Raw genomic sequence first — 24,460 nt, 5'->3', positions numbered from 1 at the left:
CTGGGGATGGGGAGGATGCATTGCTGGTGTTCGGAAAATCACGCTTTGATTTCAAACACAGCAAAGACCGGAGGGTTCAAAAGAGGGACCGTGCTGATGATGGTAGACCTCTCTCTGGTGTGTGTGTGAATGTTTGTATGTGTATAGACTCCAGCTTGGCTATTGGCATCTTGTTCTAGGCACCCTCCTCTCTCTACCCTCCCTCTCTCTCTCCCTCCCTCCTTCCTGGTTGCTTTTGTCTTTTTTTTTTTTTTGGAATTTCAGGCTCATTTTATGGAGTTTCGGCCCCTCTCTGCGTCAGCCCCACGTCACTTTGCCAGCAGCTCCTGAGCTTGGGCTCGAGCAGGAGCCTGGGCTGCTTTATTATCAGCTGGAGGAAGGAGACGGTGCGTAAAGGGCAGAGCCAGGAGCCGCGAGCCCCCCGGCAGCAGCAGCGCGCCGATTGCTCTCCCCCAGGCAGCAGCGGCCGGAGCAGGCAGCGCCCCCGCAGGTAGGAGCATCAGCCACTCGCCCCACTGCAGCCTCCAGCCCGCCCGGGTGACCCGCTGCCGCCCTCGCCGGGTCCCGCGCGCTCCCCGCTCCGCCCGACGTTTTGCAGCATCATCGGGAGCCGAGGAGCTGCCGCTGCCCGGGCTGCGCTCGGCGCCGGAGCCGCGTCCCCACTGCAGGGGCAGCTGCCCAGGAGGGGACGGTCCCTGCCGCGGGTGCCCGTCAGGGGCCCGCGCTGAGCTCTCGGGGCAGGTTTCTCCTCCTGCCCCCGACGCTGCCGGGGCGGGCGGGGGCCGGGCTGGGCCAGTCCCGGCTCCGTTCTCACCGGTGTCTCTCTCCCCTCCAGCTCCGCCGCCTCCAGTGCTCGCCCCGAGCCGCCCCGGGCAGGCGGCGGGGAGCGGAGGCGTCGCTCCTGCCCGGCCCAGCGCGCCCATGTGAGCCCAGCCGGGGCCGGCACCGGCACCGAGCCCTCCCGCGGCAAGATGCCCGAGTCCCAGCCGCTCTGAAGCGCCCAGGAGGCTCCGCACACGCCGGGACGGTCGCTGGAGGAGGCCGTCGGGGCAGCGGGCAGCGCTGGATTGATCGGGGCAGCATGGTGTCCTGGCGCAGGAGGTGGCAGGGGCCCGGCCTGGCCCGGCTCTGGGGCTTCTGCTGCCTGGTGCTCGGCTCCTGGAGGGCTTTGCTAGCCTGCCCGGCCCCTTGCACATGCAGCGCCTCGCGGATCTGGTGCAGCGAGTCAGCGCCGGGCATCGTGTCCTTCCCGGTGCTGGAGAGGAGCGCCGAGCGGGAGAACATCACCGACATGTGAGTAGCGCAGGGGCTGGGCACTGGCTGCTCCCGCGGGCAGAGCCCCGAGCTAGCGGAGGGGAACCTGCTGGGCACCGGGGATCTGGGCAGAAACGCGGAAGAAACCCTCTGTCTCTCCAGCTCTAATTTTATTTAATTTTCGTTATACTGTAATACTGTATTATGCTCGTGTATGTGTATTCTCTCTTTCTGTGCATACACACAGACGATACATGTGTGTACCAGAGAATTTATATAATTAATCATTTTATTTTTTGTATGTGTATATGTCAATTTGTCTCCCTAGAGAGAGGGAGGGAGAGAGTGTGTATGGGTAAAGAGACTGAGAATCTCCTTAGTATGTAGATATGAGAGAACCACTTACATTTTGTATTGCTTGCCTCCAAAGCTCGCAGAAATGATGCTCACATTTTCCTTGCAGCATCTCTTTTGCAAGTCTCAGCAGTAACCATTATTTTTAGTCATTTCCTTATGAGAAGGACACTAACAATAGGAAAGGAGGTTTTGCTTAAGAAAAGATTCTGAACAATCTGTAAGAGGAGAAGTTCTCTGCATTGAAAGGCACTTGCTCAGTAGGAAAATGTGATCGTGGGAAGCCTAAAAGCCCGGTATGATTTAATTTAGACTTGACTTCCCAGAGATATAATTTCGAAACCATTTAGATTATAAATCTTAATTGCCCTTGGTACAGTTTCCTGGGAATAAGTTAGATAATAAAGCAGTATAGCACACAGATAGTGCTGATTTTAATACAAGGCCAATGTGTTAACAGAAAATTCTCTGTCAGATTTTTCTTGAGAGAGGCAGTAATGTGCATGTAGCTATCACTTTATCCTTCTCTTTTACAGATTGTTACAGATCAATAAAGAATTACTACACTACACATATCCCACCTCTCTTCTAGACAATACATTAATTAGGGCCTCTTTATGTCCCAATTCTATATGTTCTTCCTATTCATGCAAACAGAAAATTTTGATGGCTCACTCTTTCCCCCAATCAAAAATTTGACCATTTTGTTTTCTTTGCGTTTTCAAATGGAAGTAGTGCATTCTGACAGAGTAGAATGAGGACTGGCTCCTCACTGGGTAGTATGTGTATAAAGCTCCTATTGCAGATGCTCCTTTTCTGTTAGGTAGCGAGAAAGGATGCAATGTTGAGTCTGAATGTGAATGCAGAACCACACTCATTTCCCCCTAGTTGTAAGCAAATATTGTACCATGATATTATTTATGGGGCTTTGACAAGTGGGTGCAAGAGGTTTTTCAACTTCAGTCATTGTGAGCCAGACTGCAGTTGAGACCTGTGTAGCGGGTTGTTTTCCTGCATTCTCTACTCTGGCAGGCTATCTTCTCATTGAAATGAATAGATATTTTATTTGAGAAAGGACTGCATGATTAAGACTCAAGAATCCACATTTTGGATAACAGAATTGTAGAAGTTAGAGATGGAAAATACCTCTAAGGCTATATTGTTCCCCCTCATACCTAGCCACTGATGTATTGTTCCCTACAGTATTTTTAGTGTACAAGGTACCATGATCTTTTTGCCAAAAACTACATGGAAATCTCTTGCTGTATTTGCTAGTGTGTGTGCATGGCAGAGGGAAGGGCTGGAGACATTCACTCCTAGTAATGCAGGGCCTACATTTTGTAGATCTATTTATTTTTGAATGCACATAACAGAATTAAGTGTTATTTCTAGGCTATGGCAGGAATGATCATTGCAGGTGTTTGTTTAATGTTCTGTAGGTTGCTTCTCCTGGAAAAAAAATCCTTCCATGCCATGTACCATCACTCTACCATCTTCCTTATTATCAAATATCTTCAATGTAGAAATAACTTAGCAGTTTTTCCTCAGAATTTGAACTCCTCCATTTGAAAAGACAGAGAAAAGAACCCATGTGTAAATATATTTGGCAAGCTTGACCAACTTAAAACATATATTTTGCTGTTTAGATTTTGATTTCTATTAGTTGATTTTTTCCTTTCTGTATTTTTATGATACATCTTATTATGCATCTTAAAATGATACATTCATATAGTCAAAAAAGAGAAAACATTTTGAAATGCTCCACAGCCTGCTGTATTTTAGGTAACAGGATAAGGTAATAGGCTATACTACTCCACTGTATTCAGTAAACTTCAGGCCTGGTTCTCCACTCATATATGGTAGCTTTACGCTGGCATAACTCCATTGAATTATGTAAGTGTGACAGTAGAATTAGGCCCTTAGTTTCTGGTCATTCCCCTTTTTCTGAAAAACTTGACGCCAACTCTGCATTATTGCGCACACTCAACTCTTGTTTGGGTACAGATACTACAGTTCTTGGGAAAAACTCCCATTGACTTACAGTGAAGTTTGACTGAGCAAGGACTTTGTGACAGGGACATTTAGCCAGTAGGAATTTTGAGTGTGCAATAACTAAAGGATTAGGTTTTATGTGAAATTACATTAGGTTAAACTCACCCACATGCAGAGAGCTGGCTGAGGGCCCTGTGTATGACTTAATCCCTCTGGTGGGACTGTACAAGGTGGAGAATGGGGCAAGCTGTGAGTGGAACAACTGTGCATGGTGAACTCTTGGTTGGCTGCAATTAGGAAGGAGAGGGTTGTGGGGGGATAGCTGGGGCTGAGGCTAGAGGATCCACAAACACCCAGATACAGCAGCCTGAAATCCCAGCATAGAGTACATAGATTTAGGGGGACGAGACTTTCTATTCCAGCCCATAGGCAAGTGACAATTTAGAGGCAAATGCCATCTTTCCAGTCCGTATTTAATTCCTTACACAGTGCCTGATCCAAAGCCCCTGGGAATCAGTGGAAAGACCTCAGTTGACTTCAATACACTTTTGATCAGGCCCACAAAGTCCAGGCTTTGTGAGAGGAGGGGTGAATTTCTTTTACCCTGTGTGTTCCGCATGATCATCTGCCATGTTGTTTCTTCCTCAGTGATTTGGGAACAAACACATATTTATATTTTAATAAATAAAATAGAAGTATTCTTCAAAATCTTTGCCTATAATTGGATTTGATTTTATCCTGTTACTTAGGGCACTGGCATGTGGTGGAAACATTCTGAAAAGCATGCAGCCACACTGAGATTATTGTACCATAACAGAGTGTAACCTACTTGTGACATGATCGTTTCATAATATTGGTGTTCCTGATAAAATAAACTCCAAAGTGAGACTCTGAATTAGAATCGTAAAATCAGCCATTGCAGAGCTGCTGCTCACACTAAGAGCTAAGGAGCAAAAGCAGGAGAGAGCAAAATCCATATACTACAGGCACAAAGGAACAGAAATATTTCATTGCAAAATCACTTGAGCTAAAATATCAGTAGGATGGTAAATGAGCCTCTTAAGAGTTCTTAGATTTTTAAAGCTCTGGTCTAATATTCTTCCTTTAGTAAAATGCACAGTTAGGGTATCAGTGTATGTGGTTGTTCATAGCTCTTTCTATCAATATCTCCTTTCAGTACAGCATGTTGCTGGCCTAGTTTAGCAGCTCTAAAGTCATGTCATTAACATGCTGATTTATGACAATTCAACTGTTTAAAATTAACTGGTGTATTTAAGAATGAAATACTTGCCAACAAAATAGTAGGTGAGTTTTCAACTCTTCCCCTCTAAAATACAGAGTGTATTATGTGTATATACATTTAAAAACCACAAAGTAAATTTCTAATGCAATTATATAAACCTCTCTAGGATTGTTAATAAAAAAGCACACTATGTAATTTACATAGTAAATAATTTAATACATCTTCTGAGTGTGTGCTGAAAAAAACCTACTTACATTAACATGAAGTACAGTTCATATTTTTTGTCTCTGTCATTTTGTAGTTCTAGTCTCTTGCTGTAGATCACATATAATGTAAAATTGTCTTGAAGGATGCCCAACCCCACTCCCCTCCTTCTACCTTCGGCCCTATAGGGTGCTATGGTTTAGCTGGAATTGAAGGTTCTTCCTGATGATTTGGAGACAGGAAGTAACTGGAGGTATCAGGTTGCATATTATTAGAGAGAGTATGGACTATAATGACACTCCTTAACATCCCAGGAGTTAAAGATTTAGACATGATTCCATTGGAAAACCTGTGCTTGTAGGAGTTTCAGTATCTGTTTTTAATACTTACCATGAGCTGAAAATTAGCATTTTCAAAAATATGTTTGCCTTTTAGGATATAGGAATTACCAAATTATTACAAGTTTAGTTTTTCTTGTGCAGATTCCTCTTTGTTTCCCATGTAACCCTTATGAGCCCATTGTTTTAATCCTTTCCCTTCCAGTCAGTGAGAACTGGGTGGAATTCCTTTGGAAACTTGGTCATGCTGGCCCTTAAGAATGGGTTCCTATGAAGTGCTGAATGCTTCCAGAGAAGTGCTGCGTTCCAGAGCTCAGCACCCTCCAGAAAGCATTAAGCACTATGCAGAACTGGGCCTACAAAACATTATCTCTAATCCTATAAATCCTTACTTGCCCAATAGTTTTATAAAGTCAATGGGACTACATAAACTACTCATGTAAGTAAGAAGCTGCAGGACTGAGTCCTGCTTATGTTATCTCCACCACAATCCCAGTTCCTTTGCTCCTGAGGAGGAGAAGATTAGGGCCAGGATGGAATTTAAACTGAGTCTTTTTTTCAGTCCAGTGTAGAATAGCATTTGGGCCAGCCCTCAATATCCAAAGGTTGATATTTTTCAGATAGTAGGTGTTTTTTATCTGTATTATCTGGTAGTTTAAGGGGCTGCTGTCAGGGAGTTCAGACCCCAAACTTGGGTTTTGTGAAAAATAATTTTACAAAACCTAATGATAATCAATTTTTTTTCTCTGAATTAATTCTCTAAAGTAACAGCAAAAGCTGCTTATTTTGGATATCAGGTTTCCTACTTCAGTGTTTGCAAACCAATCACTGCAGTATATGAGAACATGAGAACTTGGAAGTACAAATTACTAGTCTAATTTTATGTCCTACCATAGATAAGTGCAAAAAAGTAAAGAATACATGGAGGAAAAAAAAAGAGACCCGTTTTAAAGATTCTTTCTATTTTAATATTTTATTGATGTCAAAGATAATTTTTTTTATTCTGAAAGTGTTCCTTTAAAAAGTGAAATGTGCAAGTACAGTGTTCATTGTATCCATTAGTCATTACTTAAGAAAATTTGAAAAACAAGAATATAACGGTTGAAAAATCACATGAATCTACTGCCTGGGAAACAGTGTCTCAGCCCTATTCACCTTTCACATGAACTAAGTCTGCAGAAAATAAATGAAAAAAATTAAATACATATGTACAGATACATTTTCACCTAATTTTTTATCATGGTGCTATGGAATCAGAATACACAGATGTGAAAGGAGCCATATGAAGTGAACCATATTGTAAATATACATTTGCAATCTACGACACCTAGTATATCTAGAAAAATAACTCATTGCTAATCATGGATTGCAACAGGTACAGTTGAAACTGCTGAACATGATTACACGTGCACATAAATTATGTTCAATACCTGATCATCTGCATCTGTTGCTGACATCTATTGTCACCAGTTGGTCCTTTTTCTAGTGTAGATCAATCTAGATGGTGATGCACTTCTGCTTTATAGATTCATTGATTCTAGGACTGGAAGAGACCTCAAGAGGTCATTGAATCCAGTCCCCTGCCCTCATGGCAGGACCAAATACTGTCTAGACCATCCCTGATAGACATTTATCTAACCTACTCTTAAATATCTCCAGAGATGGAGATTCCGCAACCTCCCTAGGGAATTTATTCCAGTGTTTAACCACCCTGACAGTTAAGAACTTTTTCCTAATGTCCAACCTAAACCTCCCTTGTTGCTCCCTTGTCCAAGGCCTGAATAAACAATCTATGCCCAGACATAAATGGGGGTCGAATTCTCGCCCTGCAACCAGACCCACGGGTGCAAGACTCCTGTGAAGCAAATCTGTGTTACTACAGTCTATAGTCTGTGGAGCTCAGATCTGCAAGGTGCTAATAACTCTGGCCCTGATCCAGCAAAGTACTTAAGCATATCCTTAACTTTAAGGAGATGCATGGTTACAGATTCTCTCTCCACTGAAGTTAGCAGCAAAACTTCTAGTGACTTCAATGGGACAAGTATTTGGCCTGGTGTATAGAGCAGGGGTTCTCAACCTTTTTCTTTCTGAGCTCCCCCCACCCCCAACATCCTATTAAAAACTCCACAGCCCACTTGTGCCGCAACTGTTTTTCTGCATATAAAAGCTATGACCAGTGTCAAGGAGTAGGAAGCAGGACAACTTCTGGGGCCCCATGAAGCTCAGTTGCTCAGGCTTCAGCTTTAGCCCTGTTTGGCAGGACTCAAGGCCCTGCGTCTCATCCCCATGCAGTGGGGCTTTGGCTTTCTGCCCTGGGTGCCAGCAAGTCTAATGCCGGCCCTGCTTGGCGGATCCCCTGAAACCTGCTTGTGGCCCCTCAAAGGTCCCCGGACTCCTGGTTGAGAACCACTGGTATAGAGCATATGTGTGGCAACATATTGGCTGAGCAGAATGAACTAAGGATGAAAGGAAGAAGACTGATCTCTAAATTTCCTGGCTTTTCTGAGTTTAGAAGGGAAGAGATATTGTCAAGGGTTGTGGGCCCAGAATTCGGCTAACTTTTTAAAATTCTTTTTTAACTCTGACCTTTTTTTTTTTTTAATCTGAAGATTAAAAATGTAGTGACAACATAAAATGAATTTAAATTAATATCAAATTAAGTATCAGAAGGGGTACTGCATCAATTGCTTTATTTATTTTCATATTAATTTTCATAAGGGCCTGACCCAGTGGGAGCACTCCCATTGACTTCAATGAGCATTGGATTGAATCCTGCATTTTCCTGTTTATCTGTAGCTACTGCAGATTCTGAAGTGCTGTAGAATGCAAGAGTCTTGTAGAAGAAGTTAGGTCAGTTTTGCTGTGGCCTTGGATAACAACACGAAACACAAGACACTATCACTATGAATTAAAAGGTTGGAGGATCAGGACAATTTATTCTGATTTTCTGGAAGGGATAAGTCTGGGTAAATATTTAGCTGCCTAATTCAGGTTCCAAACACACCCTGACACAGGGCTAGTCTACATTACAGCGCTACATCAACACAGCTGCACTGATGCAGCTGCATTGCTGTAGTATGTTTGGTGAAGATGCGCTGTGCCAATGGGAGACCTCCCGCCAGCATATTTACTTCACCTCGGTGAGAAGCGTTAGTTGTGTTGGCAGGAAAACATCTCCTGCTGACATAGCACCAGTGTGGACAGTGTGAAACTTGCATTGCTTGGGGGAGGAGGGAGCCTTTTTTCACACCCCTGAGTGACGTAAGTTAGATTGACTTGAGTGGTAGTGTAAACCTGCCCAATGTGAACGCTGTCAGATCTTTAGGTAAGAGCCTTTTCTCCCTAAGGAAGTGTGTGGATGCTGCAGTCCTTATATGCTTTCAAATAACAATTCATTTGGTTATTGCACTCTCTAGGAGGTGGCATGTTCCTGTGCACATTCTGCTTTGTGCTCACCTGTTCCTATACATCGAGGCAGATCATCCTGCAAGGCAGCAGAATGTGACAGAACACTGCCTTTGATGTGGCAAATTGAAGGTGCTTTCAGCGCTCTGTGAAGCAGGAAAGAGGCAGGAATCTCAAACAGGGAGAGAGAAAGGGTATGTTTACATAGCAGCTGGGAACTTGCTGTGGCAGCCAGGCACTCACTAGCGCTACTGGAGCTAGTGTGCTAAAGGTAGCAGTGAAAAGGGAAGATTGTTAAGGTTTGTATGGGACAATCTGTCAAAGGGTTCTGACTGAATTATTTTTGGCCAAGCTTGCAGAAGCCTTACGATCAACTTGGTGGCTTTTATAAGTCTCTCTCTAGTGCAATAATTTTTGAACTTTGAATCTGATCAATTACAGAATTTCTGGTGATGTTCTGGCATCAATGGCTAGAACTCTACTGACTTTGAGGAAAACTGAAAAACCAAAAGAGGGAGAATGGGGAAGACTCTGCCACCTGATTAACATAAATAGATCAATAGATCAAACAGCTGGTTGATGGCATCCATTAACACTTTCCAGTATAACAATATCCCTGCTCATCTCTGCCTGTCCTCCCAATAGAGTTTAACATCTTGACACCCTGAATGATTTATCTTGTGGGGGTGAGGGCGGAAAGGGGAGAATGGGAAGGTATGGGGGGAACTGGGGAATTGAGGCAGGCACACAGCCTCAGGTGCGTGGAGAAGGGAGACAGACTGAGGAACTGGAGACAGTACAGGCAGGGTGGGGAAGGAGGACACACAGAGGTCCGAGAATCAGGGGAAATGGAGGGGGGAGACAGCCTCTGGTGCGGGGGGAGGGATTAATGGGGGCGCATGGAGAGCCCCTGGTTGGGGGAGGAATGGGGGACAATGGCATGGGAGGAGGGGGGTAAGGAGGGCACACAGAACCCGTGCCATAGGGGTGGGGATAATGGTGGACCCTGGAATGGGAGGATGGGGGAATGGAAAGCACACAAACCCTGGTGGGGGTGGAGATTGGGGGATCTTGATATGGGGATAAGAGGGAACACAGAGCCCCTCGCATGGGAGGAAGGTGGGATGGGAGAGAGAGAATGGGGGGCACACAGAGCTGCTGGCATGAGGGAAGAATGGGGAACTCAGGTACTGGAGGTGGAGAGACTAGGGGGGCACATATAGAACCCCTGGCAGGGGGAGATTGGCCAGTGGTGGTGGAGGTTTGGGGGACACAAAACCCCTATCTCAGGGTGAGGGGAAAAATGGGGGGTGCACAAGTCCCAGGTGTGAGGGAGGGAATGGGGGAAGTTGCAAGTAGTCTCTGAAATAGAGGGGGATGGGAGGGTGGTCCACTGGGAGCTTGGGAGGGGATGGAGGGAGACAGAAGAACCCTGCGTGTACAATGAGTTCAGCATATACAAGCTCTGAAGTATGTGATCCCTAGTATAAAAATGAGTTTGAGAAAATTAATGAGCACATACTGACCTCGATCCTGCAAATGCACATGCTTAATTTTACTACTGTGAGTAGCCCTTTTGACTTCAGTGGGACTACTCATTGTAGCAAAATTAAGCAGGTGTGTTTGCAGGATTAAGCCCAATGTAAATATCTCTTTAATACAACATAGAGTATATGTATTTAAAAAGCTGTGTAAGTCCTCTAGGTTAGATCCAATTGTTGGGTTACAAGTATATGGAGACAGCTTGAGTTTGCAAGCTCTGAAGTGGAAAATCTTTGGGCTTGATAGGACTCGGTTTTCTCATAGCTGAACCTCATTCAAATCAGGGGGCATGTTACAGGTTCACAGGGTTCTCATAGAATTCTCTGGAGACAGAAGTTATATGAGTGGCTGTCCTGTTGCAATCAAGCCCTGCTTCTTCTGGGGGCCTGGGGCTGGTATAGCTGTAGAATGGGCACCACCTCTCCCAGGAACCAGTGCTGCCCTTCACTAGGGTGAATCCTCCTTGCTAGCACCAATATGCTTCTGCGGGAGGGAGAAAAGTGTACTCTCCTGCCACCTACAAGGGTGGCTGTGGGGCTAAATATGTCTAGTTGTACCTTTTAAAAGTCGCTTTATCTTAAATATGCTGCAGTGCCAGTTATTCTCTGCTATTGGTTTTACATTTTAGTTCACAGAGGGAGTCGATCCTGTTCTTACTAATTGCAAAGCTGCAGCAATATTAAAGACCGCCATCTTGGATGAATGAAAATGACAAAGTTCCCCAGGTTTTAATTTCTGTCTACAGCATCCATTTTTAAATGATGTATTTACTTACATAACGGTGGCCCTCCCTATGGTGCCTCAAAGGATACTTGAAAATATTGTAACTATTTTTATTGCTGCACTCTTTTTACTATGTTTTTGTCATATGCTGCCTCCTGAAAAGCAGAAAAGCTTCAGAAGAGCAAGAAAAGGTGACAGAAATGCTGCACCAAGTGTGCAGTATGTTTAAATGCCTCAAATATAGGGTTCTGGTTGCCAGCAGTGTGCCACATCATGAGAATTACCAATACTTTTCTGTTCTAATTGATGGGGAAAGGATGGCCCTTGGGTTTTAAGGTATGGAATGTAGGGCAGGAATTTTGGGTTCAGCTCCTAGTTCTACAACACACTTCTGGTGTGACCCCAGGCAAATGACTTCATTTCTCTGTACATCAGTTCCCCATCCGTAGAATGGGGCGAGAAATAACTTTCTGACATCACAGATGTGCTGTGAAACTAAATTCATTAGTGATTGGGAGGTGCTCAGATTCTAGTGATTGTTTATAAGTAGACAGTTTTAATGTGGTATAATTGATACTGTTTAGATAAATTATAGTTGACGTGTTGTATTATTATTTAATGTTTGGCTTGTGGTGATTAACTGAAGTGCAATGTTAGTTTTGGTCAGTGTGGGGTGCCAAACTGGAGGGGGAAGAGGTGCTGAGAGCAGAGTATGACAGAAAGCTTGATTTTCAGGCGAACTGGCAACATGCAATCCCATCCCTCAGCTTCTAGAATCAGTACTGTATTAGTGTTGCTCTTGCTTATTAAGGTACTCTTTGTTATGTGCCATGTTAATCCTCTAACTCTTTATGTTAAACCTCACTTATTTGAAGGAGACAGAAAAAAATAAACTCTGCAACTTCATTCTTGTTTGGACTTTGTCCTTGTCCACAAAACTCAGGAAGATGAAGTACCCATTGCCTCACAAGGTCAGACAACTCTGGCTTAACCTATTCCATATGCTAGTGAGCAGGTAGAAAGCCAATAGTACAAAATTATTTTATGTCAAGTGACCCTGTCTCTGAACTGCAGTTTGGTAATCCAAGGGTGTAATTATATATTTTCCAGTGTTTTATTTGTTTTATTACCATATCTAAAGACAGACTGTACAATATTTTGAAATCCATCTATTTGTTATTGTTTATTTGATTTAGAATGAATTATGACAGCATGTCTTCCACTGCACAGGACACAACTAGCAGTACATAGCCTACAACCCGTAAAGTCTAGAAGAAAGTTAAAACGCAGTGGGTGACCCAGAGGAAGAAGTAACTGTATAAAATTAATGTTATATTCTTAATCAGGTTTCTGGGCCTAGTTTTGTGGTGTAGCTACATGGGAGAGTGATACATGTTGCCTCACTCCTGTTTGCTTTTTTATGACTAAGGCCTAGATCCTACAATTTATTCCATTCGCAGTCAGTGGGACTCTGTGTAGACTCAGGAGTCCATTCACATAGAATAGGTTTCAGGCTTGGGGCTCAACTCTAGTGATTATTCACAAATGTTCAAAACGGTTATTTTAGCTCCTTTTCCATCTTTGTCACACTTTTTTGTATCCCTCTTAGTCCTCAGCAAAAGTTGCTGTCAGGAAAATAGGTTTCAGGGTGTTTATTTTTTAAAAAATTGAAGTTAGACTTCAATCCATTTGTTGATAACCATTCCATTTAAAGCTGCTCTTTCACCTATTTTAAATGCAACTATTTTATTTATTAAAATGAAAACAAGTTGCAGGCAATAGATCTGGGGCACCATCCTGCTCTCAGATTCCCACATATATCTGAGAACATAATTTAGATCATGTTGCTTAATACTACCGTACAGCCAGATCTTGGAAATGGGTGCACAGCCAGAGTCATTAGGCTGTATGCTCAGAATAGTGCCATTGGGACAGATTCCTTAGCTCTAAGCTATGGTAGCTGCTACTGCCACAACAATCTACCATTAGTTCTAGCAACAGCTCTACATATTTCTGTGCCTGTCACAACCCTTGCTATCAGACAAGATTTCATAAGTTGCGGGTAGCTATCATTCATCAGTTTCGAAGATAAAATAACTGAGAGCTTGTACAAGGTCACTACCCATAGGCTGAGTTCGGACTGGAACCCAAAGGTCTAATAGGGTCAAGTCTCTTCCTGTTTGTTACACAGTCTTTCGGTCAAAATAGGTGCTTGTGTAACCAAAACTAACTGTGTGTGATTCTGTGTCACCCTCTAGCAACTAATCACATTTAGAGGTTAATAACTCTTCTACTGCTTCTGTGATAAGAGAGTCTGTTCTTTACTTCAAAGAACAGAAACTCACGCTTTTACCTCCAGAGGTTCAATCCTCTGCAAATAACCCAAACAGAGGTGGTATTACATATGGTGGTGCTATCTGTAACCACTAGGCCACAATCTGCTTCCAGGGCCAGGAATAGAGAAGCCAAGAATCCTGATGCCCAGTGCACTGTGCTGTCTTACAAATATTTGTGTGACCCACTTACAATGTGTGTTGTGTCTCTTTCTGTGGAGTGGTCCAGATATAACGTAACAGCATGTCTTACCTTACTGGTTACTCCGATAGCTGAAATAGGTTGGTTTGTGCTATGGATTTGAAGGATGTGTGTGCAGACCCTCTTAATACTAAGAGTTAGGATAAGGACACTGACATCATTCTGGGAGTGATTTTATACTGCAAAATATTTGTATGTAAAAACGAATTTAGATGTGCTAATATTTGTTTTTTGTTATTGTAGCATGTTTATTATTTGCAACTGGCTAATAGCAGTGTAAGAACAAGATGTGACAGATTTAGTTTGTGTGTGACTGACAGCATTGTGTGGGAGATTTTGCCTGTGCATCCAAGAGAGTGGAAGATCCTGTCTGTGCAAGCTCAGAAAGATCAGAATGTTATTAAATAAACTCTCCAAAAAGTAAGCCTCATTACTGAAAATATAACATTAGCACTTTTGGGAGACAAGATGCCTCTGGGCATTGTTAATGAGCTATAGAGCCTTTCATCTGAAGGTCACCAATTTGAATCCAGCCCTACTCAGCTAGGATTAAAAGTTGTTCTCATCTAATGGCTTGTCTACACAACAGACTTTTGCTGACACAAGTTACATCAGCATAAAGCCACTACAATTACTATATCACTTGTGCATGTGCATATTTGGCTTCTTGCATCAACATTGTGTGTATTGACCACAAGCATGGGTGGTGGCATGTCTATGGCCCAGCACTAGATCAACTCTTGGCCTCCCTGGACTTTTGATATGCCTAACATAGTTCCTTTGCTTTCACAGAGCCCTGCTACTGGTCCCTGTTGTACCCCTTCTCCTGCATCCCCCGTGCAATCTGCTCATAGAGGTCTATGTTTCTGTAGCTGTGCTTACACAGCATCTTTTTCCCACGGGCCCAGGAGATCCAATATCTCCTGTCTGCTCCAAGCCAGAGCGCATCTGGAGTGTGTAGCCAGCATGGTCAGCTGGGCAGTTGCACACAGCAATGGAGAGCTGCGAGGTGTGCTCGCCAAGATGGATAATTAAGGCATTTCAAAAAGTTACAGGATTTTAAAGGTGGGGGGTAGGGCTTCTGGTCTCCATGACCCCTGAGCAGTGGAGTTCACAACTGTGACCAGACCGGTCATTGCTGGGCATTGTATGGTAGCTGCTGGACATAGCTGTTAGGGTCGACATAGGTAATGCATTGCCTACATTTGCACTACGTCAACATTGGCTGTGGCTCAGTGCTGCTTGGGGAGAGGGCATTACTGTGTCGGCGTAATGGAAAGCTTACATCAGTGGGAGACAGACAAATTTAAGTGTAGACACATGCACAACGAGGTGGAAACAAGGCAGCTTACATCTACCTAACTTTGTTGTGTAGACCAGGACAAAGAGATGTTTGGTAGACCCTCAGTGAGGTGATGTGGTGGCTCCTATATCACAAACTAAGTTCTGTGTGTTGCACTACCCTGTAAGCTTTACAGGTCATGGGCAGTCTCTTGCTATGCTTTTGTACAGAGTCCAGCACAATGGGGCCCCAATCTCAGCTGGGTCCTCTAGTGAGAGCTCCTGTAATAGGGACCAAACTCACTGTACTCACTAAACATTTGTCAAGTTGTCAACGCTGTAAAGCTGCCACACCCGCATTGGGGACGAGCAGGGGGAGTTCAGACATCAGAAGACAGACCAAAGTACATGGTTTAATCTTTTTTTTTTTTTTTTTTTAAAGCCTCATGATTTTTAGGTCAGTCTCATGATTTTGGCAGGGTTTCTGACTCATGGCTTTTGAACTTCTGGGGTTGGCAGTACTGTGTATGCACAATCCCATTGTTTTTCTTAGCATTTTCTTTTATTTATTTAGATTAATACAGAACATAAATTATGCCAGTCCAGGGTCTAGGGCACCTTGTCCTATATTAATAATACAAGCCGACTAATGCAGACAGAAATAGAACATCTTGCCAAAACCAAAAAGTGGGGGTGGAATAACCCTGCCAGCCAGAGATACCAACTGTAAGTTCATATATCTCAACCCCAACACATCCTTTCCTCTCAAAAAGACTGGGAAAAGGGATTAGACATGCAGTGCGCTCTAATGGTTAACAGACATCGGCTATGTTGGACTGTATGGGGAGGAGAGTGAGTTCCAAAGCTCAGGTGTCTTAGATGAAGATGTACAAATACACAAAGTTCTTTTTTGTTCTGTAATATTCATAATCTATCCTTTTGTGAGTGGTATCTGCAAATAGTGAGAGTGTTCCGTAGGCACAGCGAGCCAAGCAGGCGGCCGGGCGCCGGGGCGGCATTTTGGCTCGGGGGCTGGGAGCTCCGCGGCCTGCCTGCGGCAGGTCCACCGGGCCGGGATGGCGACCGCCGGCCCGCGGGCATGGCTGTCGCCCGGTCCTCGGCTCCGGCTCGCTTGAGAGCCGCCGCAGGCTGGCGCAGGCAGTCCTCGCCGGGCTCCGGTGCGGTGCCGCGCCGCGGCATGCGGGGCGGCGCTCAACGCAGCGGGGCGGGCGAGGACTGGCGGACCGAGGGGAAGGGGGCAGCGCGCTCGCGCGCTGCTTGGGGCAGCCGGATTTCTAGAGCCGCCCCTGTCCGTAGGCGAAGCTTCCTAATAAGGGATTTGCCAAAAATCTTAAAAATTTAGATATAAAAAAATAGCATGTTTGAATATTTTGTCCATAATGTATTATAGTATTTTATGGCAGAATTTGTTGACTCCTAATATTAAGGCCTTATCACATTTCACTGATTGTAGCCTTAGTTTTTTAAAATAGCTTACCGGAATTTTCAGAATTTTACTATGTACTCTGTGCAAATACGGTAACCTGACAATAGACAGGGATACATGGGAAAAGTATCTAGATAAGAATGTCATCTATCTAAGGGCTTGTCTATGTGGCGCCTTAATGTGCACCAGCAGGGATGTAAATTCTAACGCATTTTAGAGTGTTGTGCACTAACTGGCATCTGTGGACCTGGCTGGTGCACACTGAAAGTTCCCTAGTGTTCATTAATGTTGTTCCATTTCAAACAGTAGTACATCAACATGCACTAAGGCACATATAGTGCATGCCAGCAGGGTCCACGCGGGCCAGTTAGTGCGCGACACACTGGTACCCATTAGAATTTATACCCCTGCTAGTATACACGAAGGGCACTGTATAGACAAGTGTTCAGGGTTATGTACCAGTGCCCATTACACCACAAAGTAAACTAGGTTGGCTATAGCAAAATCCATAGTGGGCTTCTTTGAGCCTCTGGCTTTTCTCCCTTTTGAGATTGTAGAAAGTTCTTCTAGAGGTTTTGTTTCTTGAGATATGGGGTGGTCAGTGTGGAGAATTCTAGTTCTGTTAGTAACACTGCTGTCAATTAGAAGACACTCATAGAAATACGTTAGAGCAGGATCAAGCCTGTATATTTGTAGAGGCCCTGCTATTTGTCTGTCTATGTATTTAGACTGTGATAAGTGTCATGGTATTGGAGCATCTTCCAGGGGTTATATCTAATTAGGAGTCTGATCCTGCACCTAGAGATTCCCTATTTGAGTAAGGGTTGCATTATTGGGCCCTAGATGCATCGCTGTCCCAAGAGTATTGTGAATTGGGGCAACCGCTTTGGGAGGCCTTGTGGGCTGGCGTGATTGGCCGGTGTAGTCGGTCCCAGAAGTGACGGGTTGGTCCTGGAAGTGATGGATTTGTCACTTCTGCCCTGCCCCCGCCAGGGATGGCGCTGCCTAGATGAGTCTGCAACTTGAAAGTTTTGATATATGAGGTTCATACAAATATTTTATTCATTTCAATCCATGTGAGTTCACACCCCCTTAGTCTTGTTTTTGAGTCCTGGCTTCAAAGGAACTCAAAATGCAACTCATTTGAAACTGCCAAGTTTCATCTCGTGTGTCACATCTGCACATTTCACATGATTTTCATGCATACTCATAAATCAGCCCAGGTTTGCTGAAAAGGTTCATAAATGTTAGCAAACCTTCTGATGAACCTTGTCCGACATTTGAGTTTGTAACAAAATACAACATTGGGGAGCTTTGCATGGTTTAACATTTCATACATATCTAGTGCTAATGCATTCTTCTAGCACAGACTAGAAACATATTTGACCCGCCAATCTATGATGAGGTTCATCTAGTCTAGTTCAAGGTCTGGAGTGCTCTGCTCTTCTCCCCAAAGGACTGGACAAAAAATAACCTGTGGTGAAAGTTCCCCTAAAGCCCAGAAACTCGTCACTGACTGTTCACCAGGGAATGTTTATTCATTTTGTTTTCAAAACTTCCCCCAGCAGTATGAACCAAAGCTTGCTGTTCTTTTTCCTTTATTTCTTTCTTTAGTGTTAGGAAATATGTTTCCCATAAAAGGTATTTTCTGGCAGCAGAAATACTGCTGGAGAGGAATTACAGTATTATTCCCTTGTATCTAAGTAGTTAATATTAGTGCACTTCTGGTTTTTAACAATATCCTTGCAGCTCCAAACAGAGGGTTGTAATTTAAATTCTATTTGTCCAGAGAAAATGGAGTAAATCAAATAAATTAAGGGGACATACTTCAGCTAACCAAATGTTATCAGACTTAGGAAAGGAATATGAACATATCACATTTGAAAATTTAGAATGAATCCTCTTTTTTCTGAACTATTCAAATGCAAAAGAATCCAAATTGTTTTAAAGACTGAAAAATGTATTGTTTTCATGCTCACATAATTTAGACATGGTTCTGCTGATTTTCTGCAGTTTTTCCCAAATGTTTCACCTTTGCGCTGAGCAGAAGTAGGTTATGTTCCAGTTCAAAAGGAAAATCTTTGAAAAAGTTATAAGTCTTTGAACATAAGATTTAAAATGGGCTTACAATAGTGAGGTATGAGTATGTGATGTTATACAATTTGAATTGTGTTGAGGTGAACAACTTGATGTGGATTGAAGTATGAAATCAGTAGGAAATGCGATTCTGAAGATCTTTATCAGAATTAATAGGCCTCATAATGGCCATGGGGAGATGAAATTAGGGGTCTGGAAGCAACTATTGTTAACTGATGAATCATTCGGGTAGGAGAGAGATTTGGTTGTAGTGTGATCCAAGGAACAGTATTGCTGACTGCTGAGGATTCAATTTGGAGCTGTAATTGGTATATGCGTTCTGATTGGTTAATATCTTTCCAAACCTCAATATTGTTATACTGTGCTGCAGTGTACAGTGGGATCTCCTGACTTATCACATGACTTCAGCCAGTCATGGAGTATGGATATTTTTCTTGTATGTTGCACTAAAAAATGTTCATTTAAGTAAGGGAAAGGATGAGTATTCTTAAGGCCAGGCAAGCACATTACATTTCTCAACATCGCCCACTGAAAGTCAGAGCTTTTAGGAGTATTAATGTATAATGATAAGTAGCATCAAGGTAGAGTAGTTGTGAAGATGGTAAAAATAGTTTCCAGTCAGATAAGAGCTTTTATCTCAAACCTCTCTCTGGCTTAAACAAAGGATTATTTTATTCACTTTCCCTCCTAGTAGACATGCTACAGTAGCCGTACCTCTGTCTTTCTCTCAGCTATGAAATAGCTTTAAAGATTTAATTAAAGTGTTAAGCAAAAGATAAAATGTGTAGTAAGAGGACACAACCTGTTTGTGGTAAGCTACAACTGTCCATTTCCTTCCCTTAGGGCTTCATAACACTACTATTTGCCTTTCTTTGTTAAGGGTGCTGTGTAAAAAGAGGCTATACTGCAGTGGTTGCTTTGAGAGGAATTCTGGTTAACGCAGCCTGAATTTGTCCTGGGGCACTGCCATCATGCATGCAGTTGTGGCAATTCCTCCCCAACTTTCAGTTCAGGTGGCTGGTGCAGAGGGGTAGGGTAGCCCACCCCTCATGGAAAAGCTAGCACCAGCACTGGGATGATGCAGTGGCTTGACCTTCTCCAGGGGCACAATTATTGTTATTACCATAGGAGCCCTAGTCATAGACCAGGACCCATCATCCTAGGTGTTGTACAAACACAGAACAAAGACTGTCCCTACCCCAGAGCTTACAGTCTAAATTGGCGTGAGTGGGCTCCTTTTGACCTCATACTACTCATCAAACCTGAAATTTGTCCCCTCATTGCTGGAACAATTTGTATAGTGGGGGTGCTGAAAGCCATTGAACCAAACTGTAAACTCTGTGTACGATGGAAACCACTTCAATTCAGGGAGTGCGGCAGGATCCCCAGAGCCACTAATTCCAGCAGCCATGCCTCATTTTGTTCTGTAAAGGAACTGTACTGTTGATTTTATGTATTGTGCATTTAATGCCAGATCTTTGGCTGGTGTAAAGGATTCACTTCAGTGGATTTACACGTGCTGATTTAGTTCCAGTTATGTTAGAGCTCTACACATTCTCATAGTGGGAGGTGCTGATGGAATAAATGAATGCTTTTATGATTCAAATTGGAATGGCTGATCTTTATGGTGTGTTATGTGGTATTATAGAGTTATGTAAGTGTATGTAGTGACTACAACTTTGTTGCAGGCTTGATCTTCAGCTAAAATTGTTTGCCCCATCTCTCTTACCCTGATTCTATGTCCTTTCTGGTTCCCTCTCCCATGCCCCCGCATACATCTTCCTAAATTCCTGTCCCTTGATATTTCTCCCCAGTCTTCTCCCAGTCTAACTATAGTACTAATTATTGATTGAACACTGACCACATAGTGGGGGATGTGGCTCTGAAACCTCACAGCCATATTCACTACACCTAGAACTGAGCAGCAGGTTGTGATATTTTGCTCAGGCCACCCAGAACTGTGAGCCACTGTGTTACTGCTCTGCCTCACCAAGAAAGAGCTTTGCTGCTGCTAAGCTGTGTGTTAGCTCTCTGGCACACCAGTTCATCTGCCTTGCCAGCAAACTCTTCAGGCCTCTGCCAGTCTAATCCTTGCCCATGCTGTTAACAATCAGTGAACCCCAGTCCCCCAAGTTCCCTCTCACTGGATACTCACAGAAATTATTAATTTCACTGCCTCCAAAGAGACGGAGTGCATGGCAACCTGTTAGGTTAGCTGAAGACTTACCCTTCTCTTCAATATAAAAGCACTGAGAAATGTTCTTGTAATAAAACAATAAATTTTATTAACAAACAGAGGTTTAAATGATTTCAAATAAGAGTGAAAGACAGATGAAAGGTTACAAAGAAAACAAAATGTGCTGTCTAGTGACTAAAACTTAATGTTAACAAGTTACAATCTTTGTCTAAGCAAGTTTCTCATCTACAGTCAGTTCTCAGAGACTTCCACCACCTGGGTTGAAAGACCCACTTTTCTCAGTTTTCAAGGCCTCTTTTCTTCCTCAGGTGAGGATGCCAAAACGACTTTCTGTTTCTGCCTGTATTTCCTAAAGTCCATTGTCTCTGTTTCAAGAGCCAGGGGGTACAGCTTCCATCCCCCATCGTGGTTGTTAAGTGGTCATTTCCCCCATTTTCTAGTTTGATGGCTTTGTTTACCTTATATGTAAATATACTTTCATTGTTTCTGGCCTCGCCTTGCTCAATTTACATTGGAGACACAGTCAAGCAGTATCAGAGGGGTAGCCGTGTTAGTCTGGTTCTGTAAAAGCAGCAAAGAATCCTGTGGCACCTTATAGACTAACAGACATTTTGCAGCATGAGCTTTCGTGGGTGAATACCCACTTCTTCGGATGCAAGCAGTGGAAATTTCCAGGGGCAGGTGTGTATATATAAGCAAGCAAGAAGCAAGCTAGAGATAACGAGGTTTGTTCAATCAGGGAGGATGAGGCCCTGTTCTAGCAGTAGAGGTGTGAAAACCAAGGGAGGAGAAACTGGTTCTGTAGTTGGCAAACCATTCACAATCTTTGTTTAATCCTGACACCATCAGCTCAGTTTAATTTGACACCATCAGCTCAGGATTAAACAAAGACTGTGAATGGCTTGCCAACTACAGAACCAGTTTCTCCTCCCTTGGTTTTCACACCTCTACTGCTAGAACAGGGCCTCATCCTCCCTGATTGAACTAACCTCGTTATCTCTAGCTTGCTTCTTGCTTGCATGTATATACCTGCCCCTGGAAATTTCCACTACTTGCATCCGATGAAGTGGGTATTCACCCACAAAAGCTCATGCTGCAAAACGTCTGTTAGTCTATAAGGTGCCACAGGATTCTTTGCTGCTTTTACAGTCAAGCAGGTGAAACAACATTCCTTTGTCTAAGACAGCTGGGATTATGCACTGCTTGCCAATCATATTTTAAGAACATATTTTCCAGCACACATCTATTATTCTTTATACATCACCATACAAACACCCCACAATAATACTATCCATTTGCATATAACACCTTACATGCTACCTTTTAGGTACAGATCATGACTACAGTGTGTTGAGGCAATGAGTGTGTCAGGTCTGATGTGAGTTAAGGTATAGTGTGCCCTCTGCTAATTGGCACTGAGGGGCTTCCAAGGTCACACAGGTAAAGGAAGATTCTAAATGACATCCCCTGTCATGCTTGAATACAGTTTCACTGAGAATGGGAAGATCTGCCTGATGGATCTCAAATGGGAGGATTTCATTATCCATCATCTTTAATGTGTTGTTCATTGGTTTTGGATTGGCCCTTAATGAGTTTCAAGAGTTTAAATCAGATTGGTTTATAAAATCCATGGGATAACAAGGTTATGTAAGGAACTGTGTATTCTTTTATTATTTTACAGTGGCTTCACTCTATTACTCTTATCCCAAGAAATCCTGCAGAGCCATCACTGTCATTTGATGCTCATATCTGCTACATTGGTGACACATAAAGAGGTTCCTGGTGCATAGTGGCATTGGCTGATGCTTTTGATCTATCATGATGCTTTCTCCTTCTGTTGTGTTATATTCAGCTGGGGCTCATCGTATGCATAATACAACCAAGAATGATTAGTTTGTTTTGTCTTCCAATTGTAGTGTGGTGTAAATAAATCTCCAGCTAAGGGGCAGGGAGAAAAACATCTTAATGAGTGATGATGTTAAATATATCCAGTATTAACAAACTAGGGCCAGACTCTACTTGTGCACAATTTACACCAGTTGAGGGTCTGGCCTTCTTGTTATGCAAAAGTAATGAGCCAGGTTTCAGAGAAAGTGGCATTATAAAGAAATTTTGTTTATTATCTGCTCAGTGTGAAGACCTCACTCTGCAAGATTGTATCCCCTGAGTAAAAATTAAATGTTCTGCAACAAGGCAGACAGTTAAATACTTGGGAAGGTGGCAAGACATATTTAGCTCTGCAGACACAAGAACCATCACTCCGTGCTGACTGAAGTTGGTCAGAAACCTTCATCACCTTTTAAATTTAACCTGTAAACACTGCCTGAGACAATCTAAATAACAGGAACAGGTAATGAAGCAGCTTTCTTCACTTGCTTTCTCTGTCTTGGTTTTTCTATAGTTACATTGCAAACCAGCGGAAATTAGAAAGCATCAATGACAATGAAGTTGGACTTTATGTTGGACTGAAAAATCTGTGAGTATCTGACTTATTATTTTTGTTTAACCTTAATAGTTGTAGTTTCTCTTACAACTGGATTTATAGGCCCCAGTCAATGAGCAGGGCCTAATTGTGCTGGGCACAGTACAAATATGAATTAAAAAAAGACAGTTATTGCCCTGAAGAGGTTACAATTTAATTAATTACATATGATCTAGATTAATTGTAATCCCAAATCTTATTCTAACCATTATTATTAATTAATCAATTTTATTTTAACTGACCAACGCTAACAATTTTAACACTATATGTTTTCACAGAACCGTGGTGGATTCAGGCTTAAAGTTTGTGGCCCGTCAGGCATTTCTGAAAAACACCAACCTGCAGTACATGTGAGTCAGAACAGCTCATGTCTTGTAAGACAGACCTGCGCAGAGGTCTTGTTACTTCTCTTCCCTTTCTTCACATTCTTCCCTTCCCTCTCTCACATAAAAAGGGAGGCATATAAGGATCTTTTGCTAATAACTTTGGCATGAAAGAGGCACTGTATTATAAGCAAGTGGTGCGGGGGCAACCTGTTAATTTTGTTGTGCTGGATCATTTCCGCTTTGGACTTAGCAAAGGATGAGTAGTTCAGAGTCCTCTGTGAAAACAACTCAGAAAAATGACCAGCTCAGTTTCTTCTGTTTTTGTTTGTTTGCTTACATGTCCCTAAAGAAGATAGGTGCCTCTCAGTTTGGGCTTGTCTACCCAGTGTGTTAGTCTGCACTAAAGGGGTGTAAATTCTAGTCCACACCAGCATGTCATGCACTAACTGGCCCATGGGGATCCTGCTGTGGTACACTAAAAGTTCCCTGGTGAACATTAATGTAATACTGTCTGGGACCATGTTAACACACACTAAGGGTATTTAGCACGTGCCAGCAGGGTCCATATGGACCAGTTAGTGTGCGATATGCTGGTGAGTAGAATTTACACACACACCCAGTGCAGACCTATGCACAGTGTAGACAAGTCCTTTGAGAAGCATAGAGCTGAACTCACTCCTACTCACATTTAGGATTGTGGTCCCAATTCTGCAAGGTACTGAAATGAGCAGCAGGGGGCTAGCACATTACATGAACTCTAGTTCAGCAAAGCATTCAAGTAAGTGCTTAAGTTTATCACTATTCAGCAAAGCTCTTAAGCACCTTCTTAACGTTAGGCATGTGTATGAGTGAATGAATGAGACTTAAACAGGTATTAAGTTAAACAGGTGCTTGATTGAGTGCATTTTGTAATAGAGATGGATTGCTAAATTGGGGTCAGGACTGGGTGCTGTTATACTACAATAAATTCCCTTTCTTCAATTTTGCTTTCCAAGAAAAATATGTCATAGGAGGATTAAATTAATAGTAATTTAATCAAA

The 24,460-nt window shown here is 43.0% G+C and overlaps 1 protein-coding gene across 6 annotated transcripts in view; it reads left to right on the top strand.

The window, feature by feature from the left end:
* Positions 1–368: 368 nt before the first annotated feature.
* Positions 369–24,460, top strand: part of NTRK2 (neurotrophic receptor tyrosine kinase 2) — a 275,271-nt gene continuing 251,179 nt past the window's right edge. For all 6 annotated transcript variants that reach the window (XM_039543228.1, XM_039543226.1, XM_039543229.1 and 3 more), the window contains exons 1-4: positions 369–490; positions 836–1,293; positions 23,014–23,088; positions 23,373–23,444. In XM_039543228.1, the coding sequence (XP_039399162.1) occupies positions 1,082–1,293; positions 23,014–23,088; positions 23,373–23,444 (359 nt within the window). In that variant the 5' untranslated portion in view covers positions 369–490; positions 836–1,081. The remainder of the gene's footprint in view (positions 491–835; positions 1,294–23,013; positions 23,089–23,372; positions 23,445–24,460) is intronic.

The sequence above is a fragment of the Mauremys reevesii genome, linkage group 6, assembly GCF_016161935.1.
Source record: "Mauremys reevesii isolate NIE-2019 linkage group 6, ASM1616193v1, whole genome shotgun sequence".
NCBI classification, from domain to species: domain Eukaryota; kingdom Metazoa; phylum Chordata; order Testudines; family Geoemydidae; genus Mauremys; species Mauremys reevesii.
The sequence above is the reverse complement of the archived record's forward strand: the minus strand, read 5'-3'. Positions and strand labels throughout refer to the sequence as shown.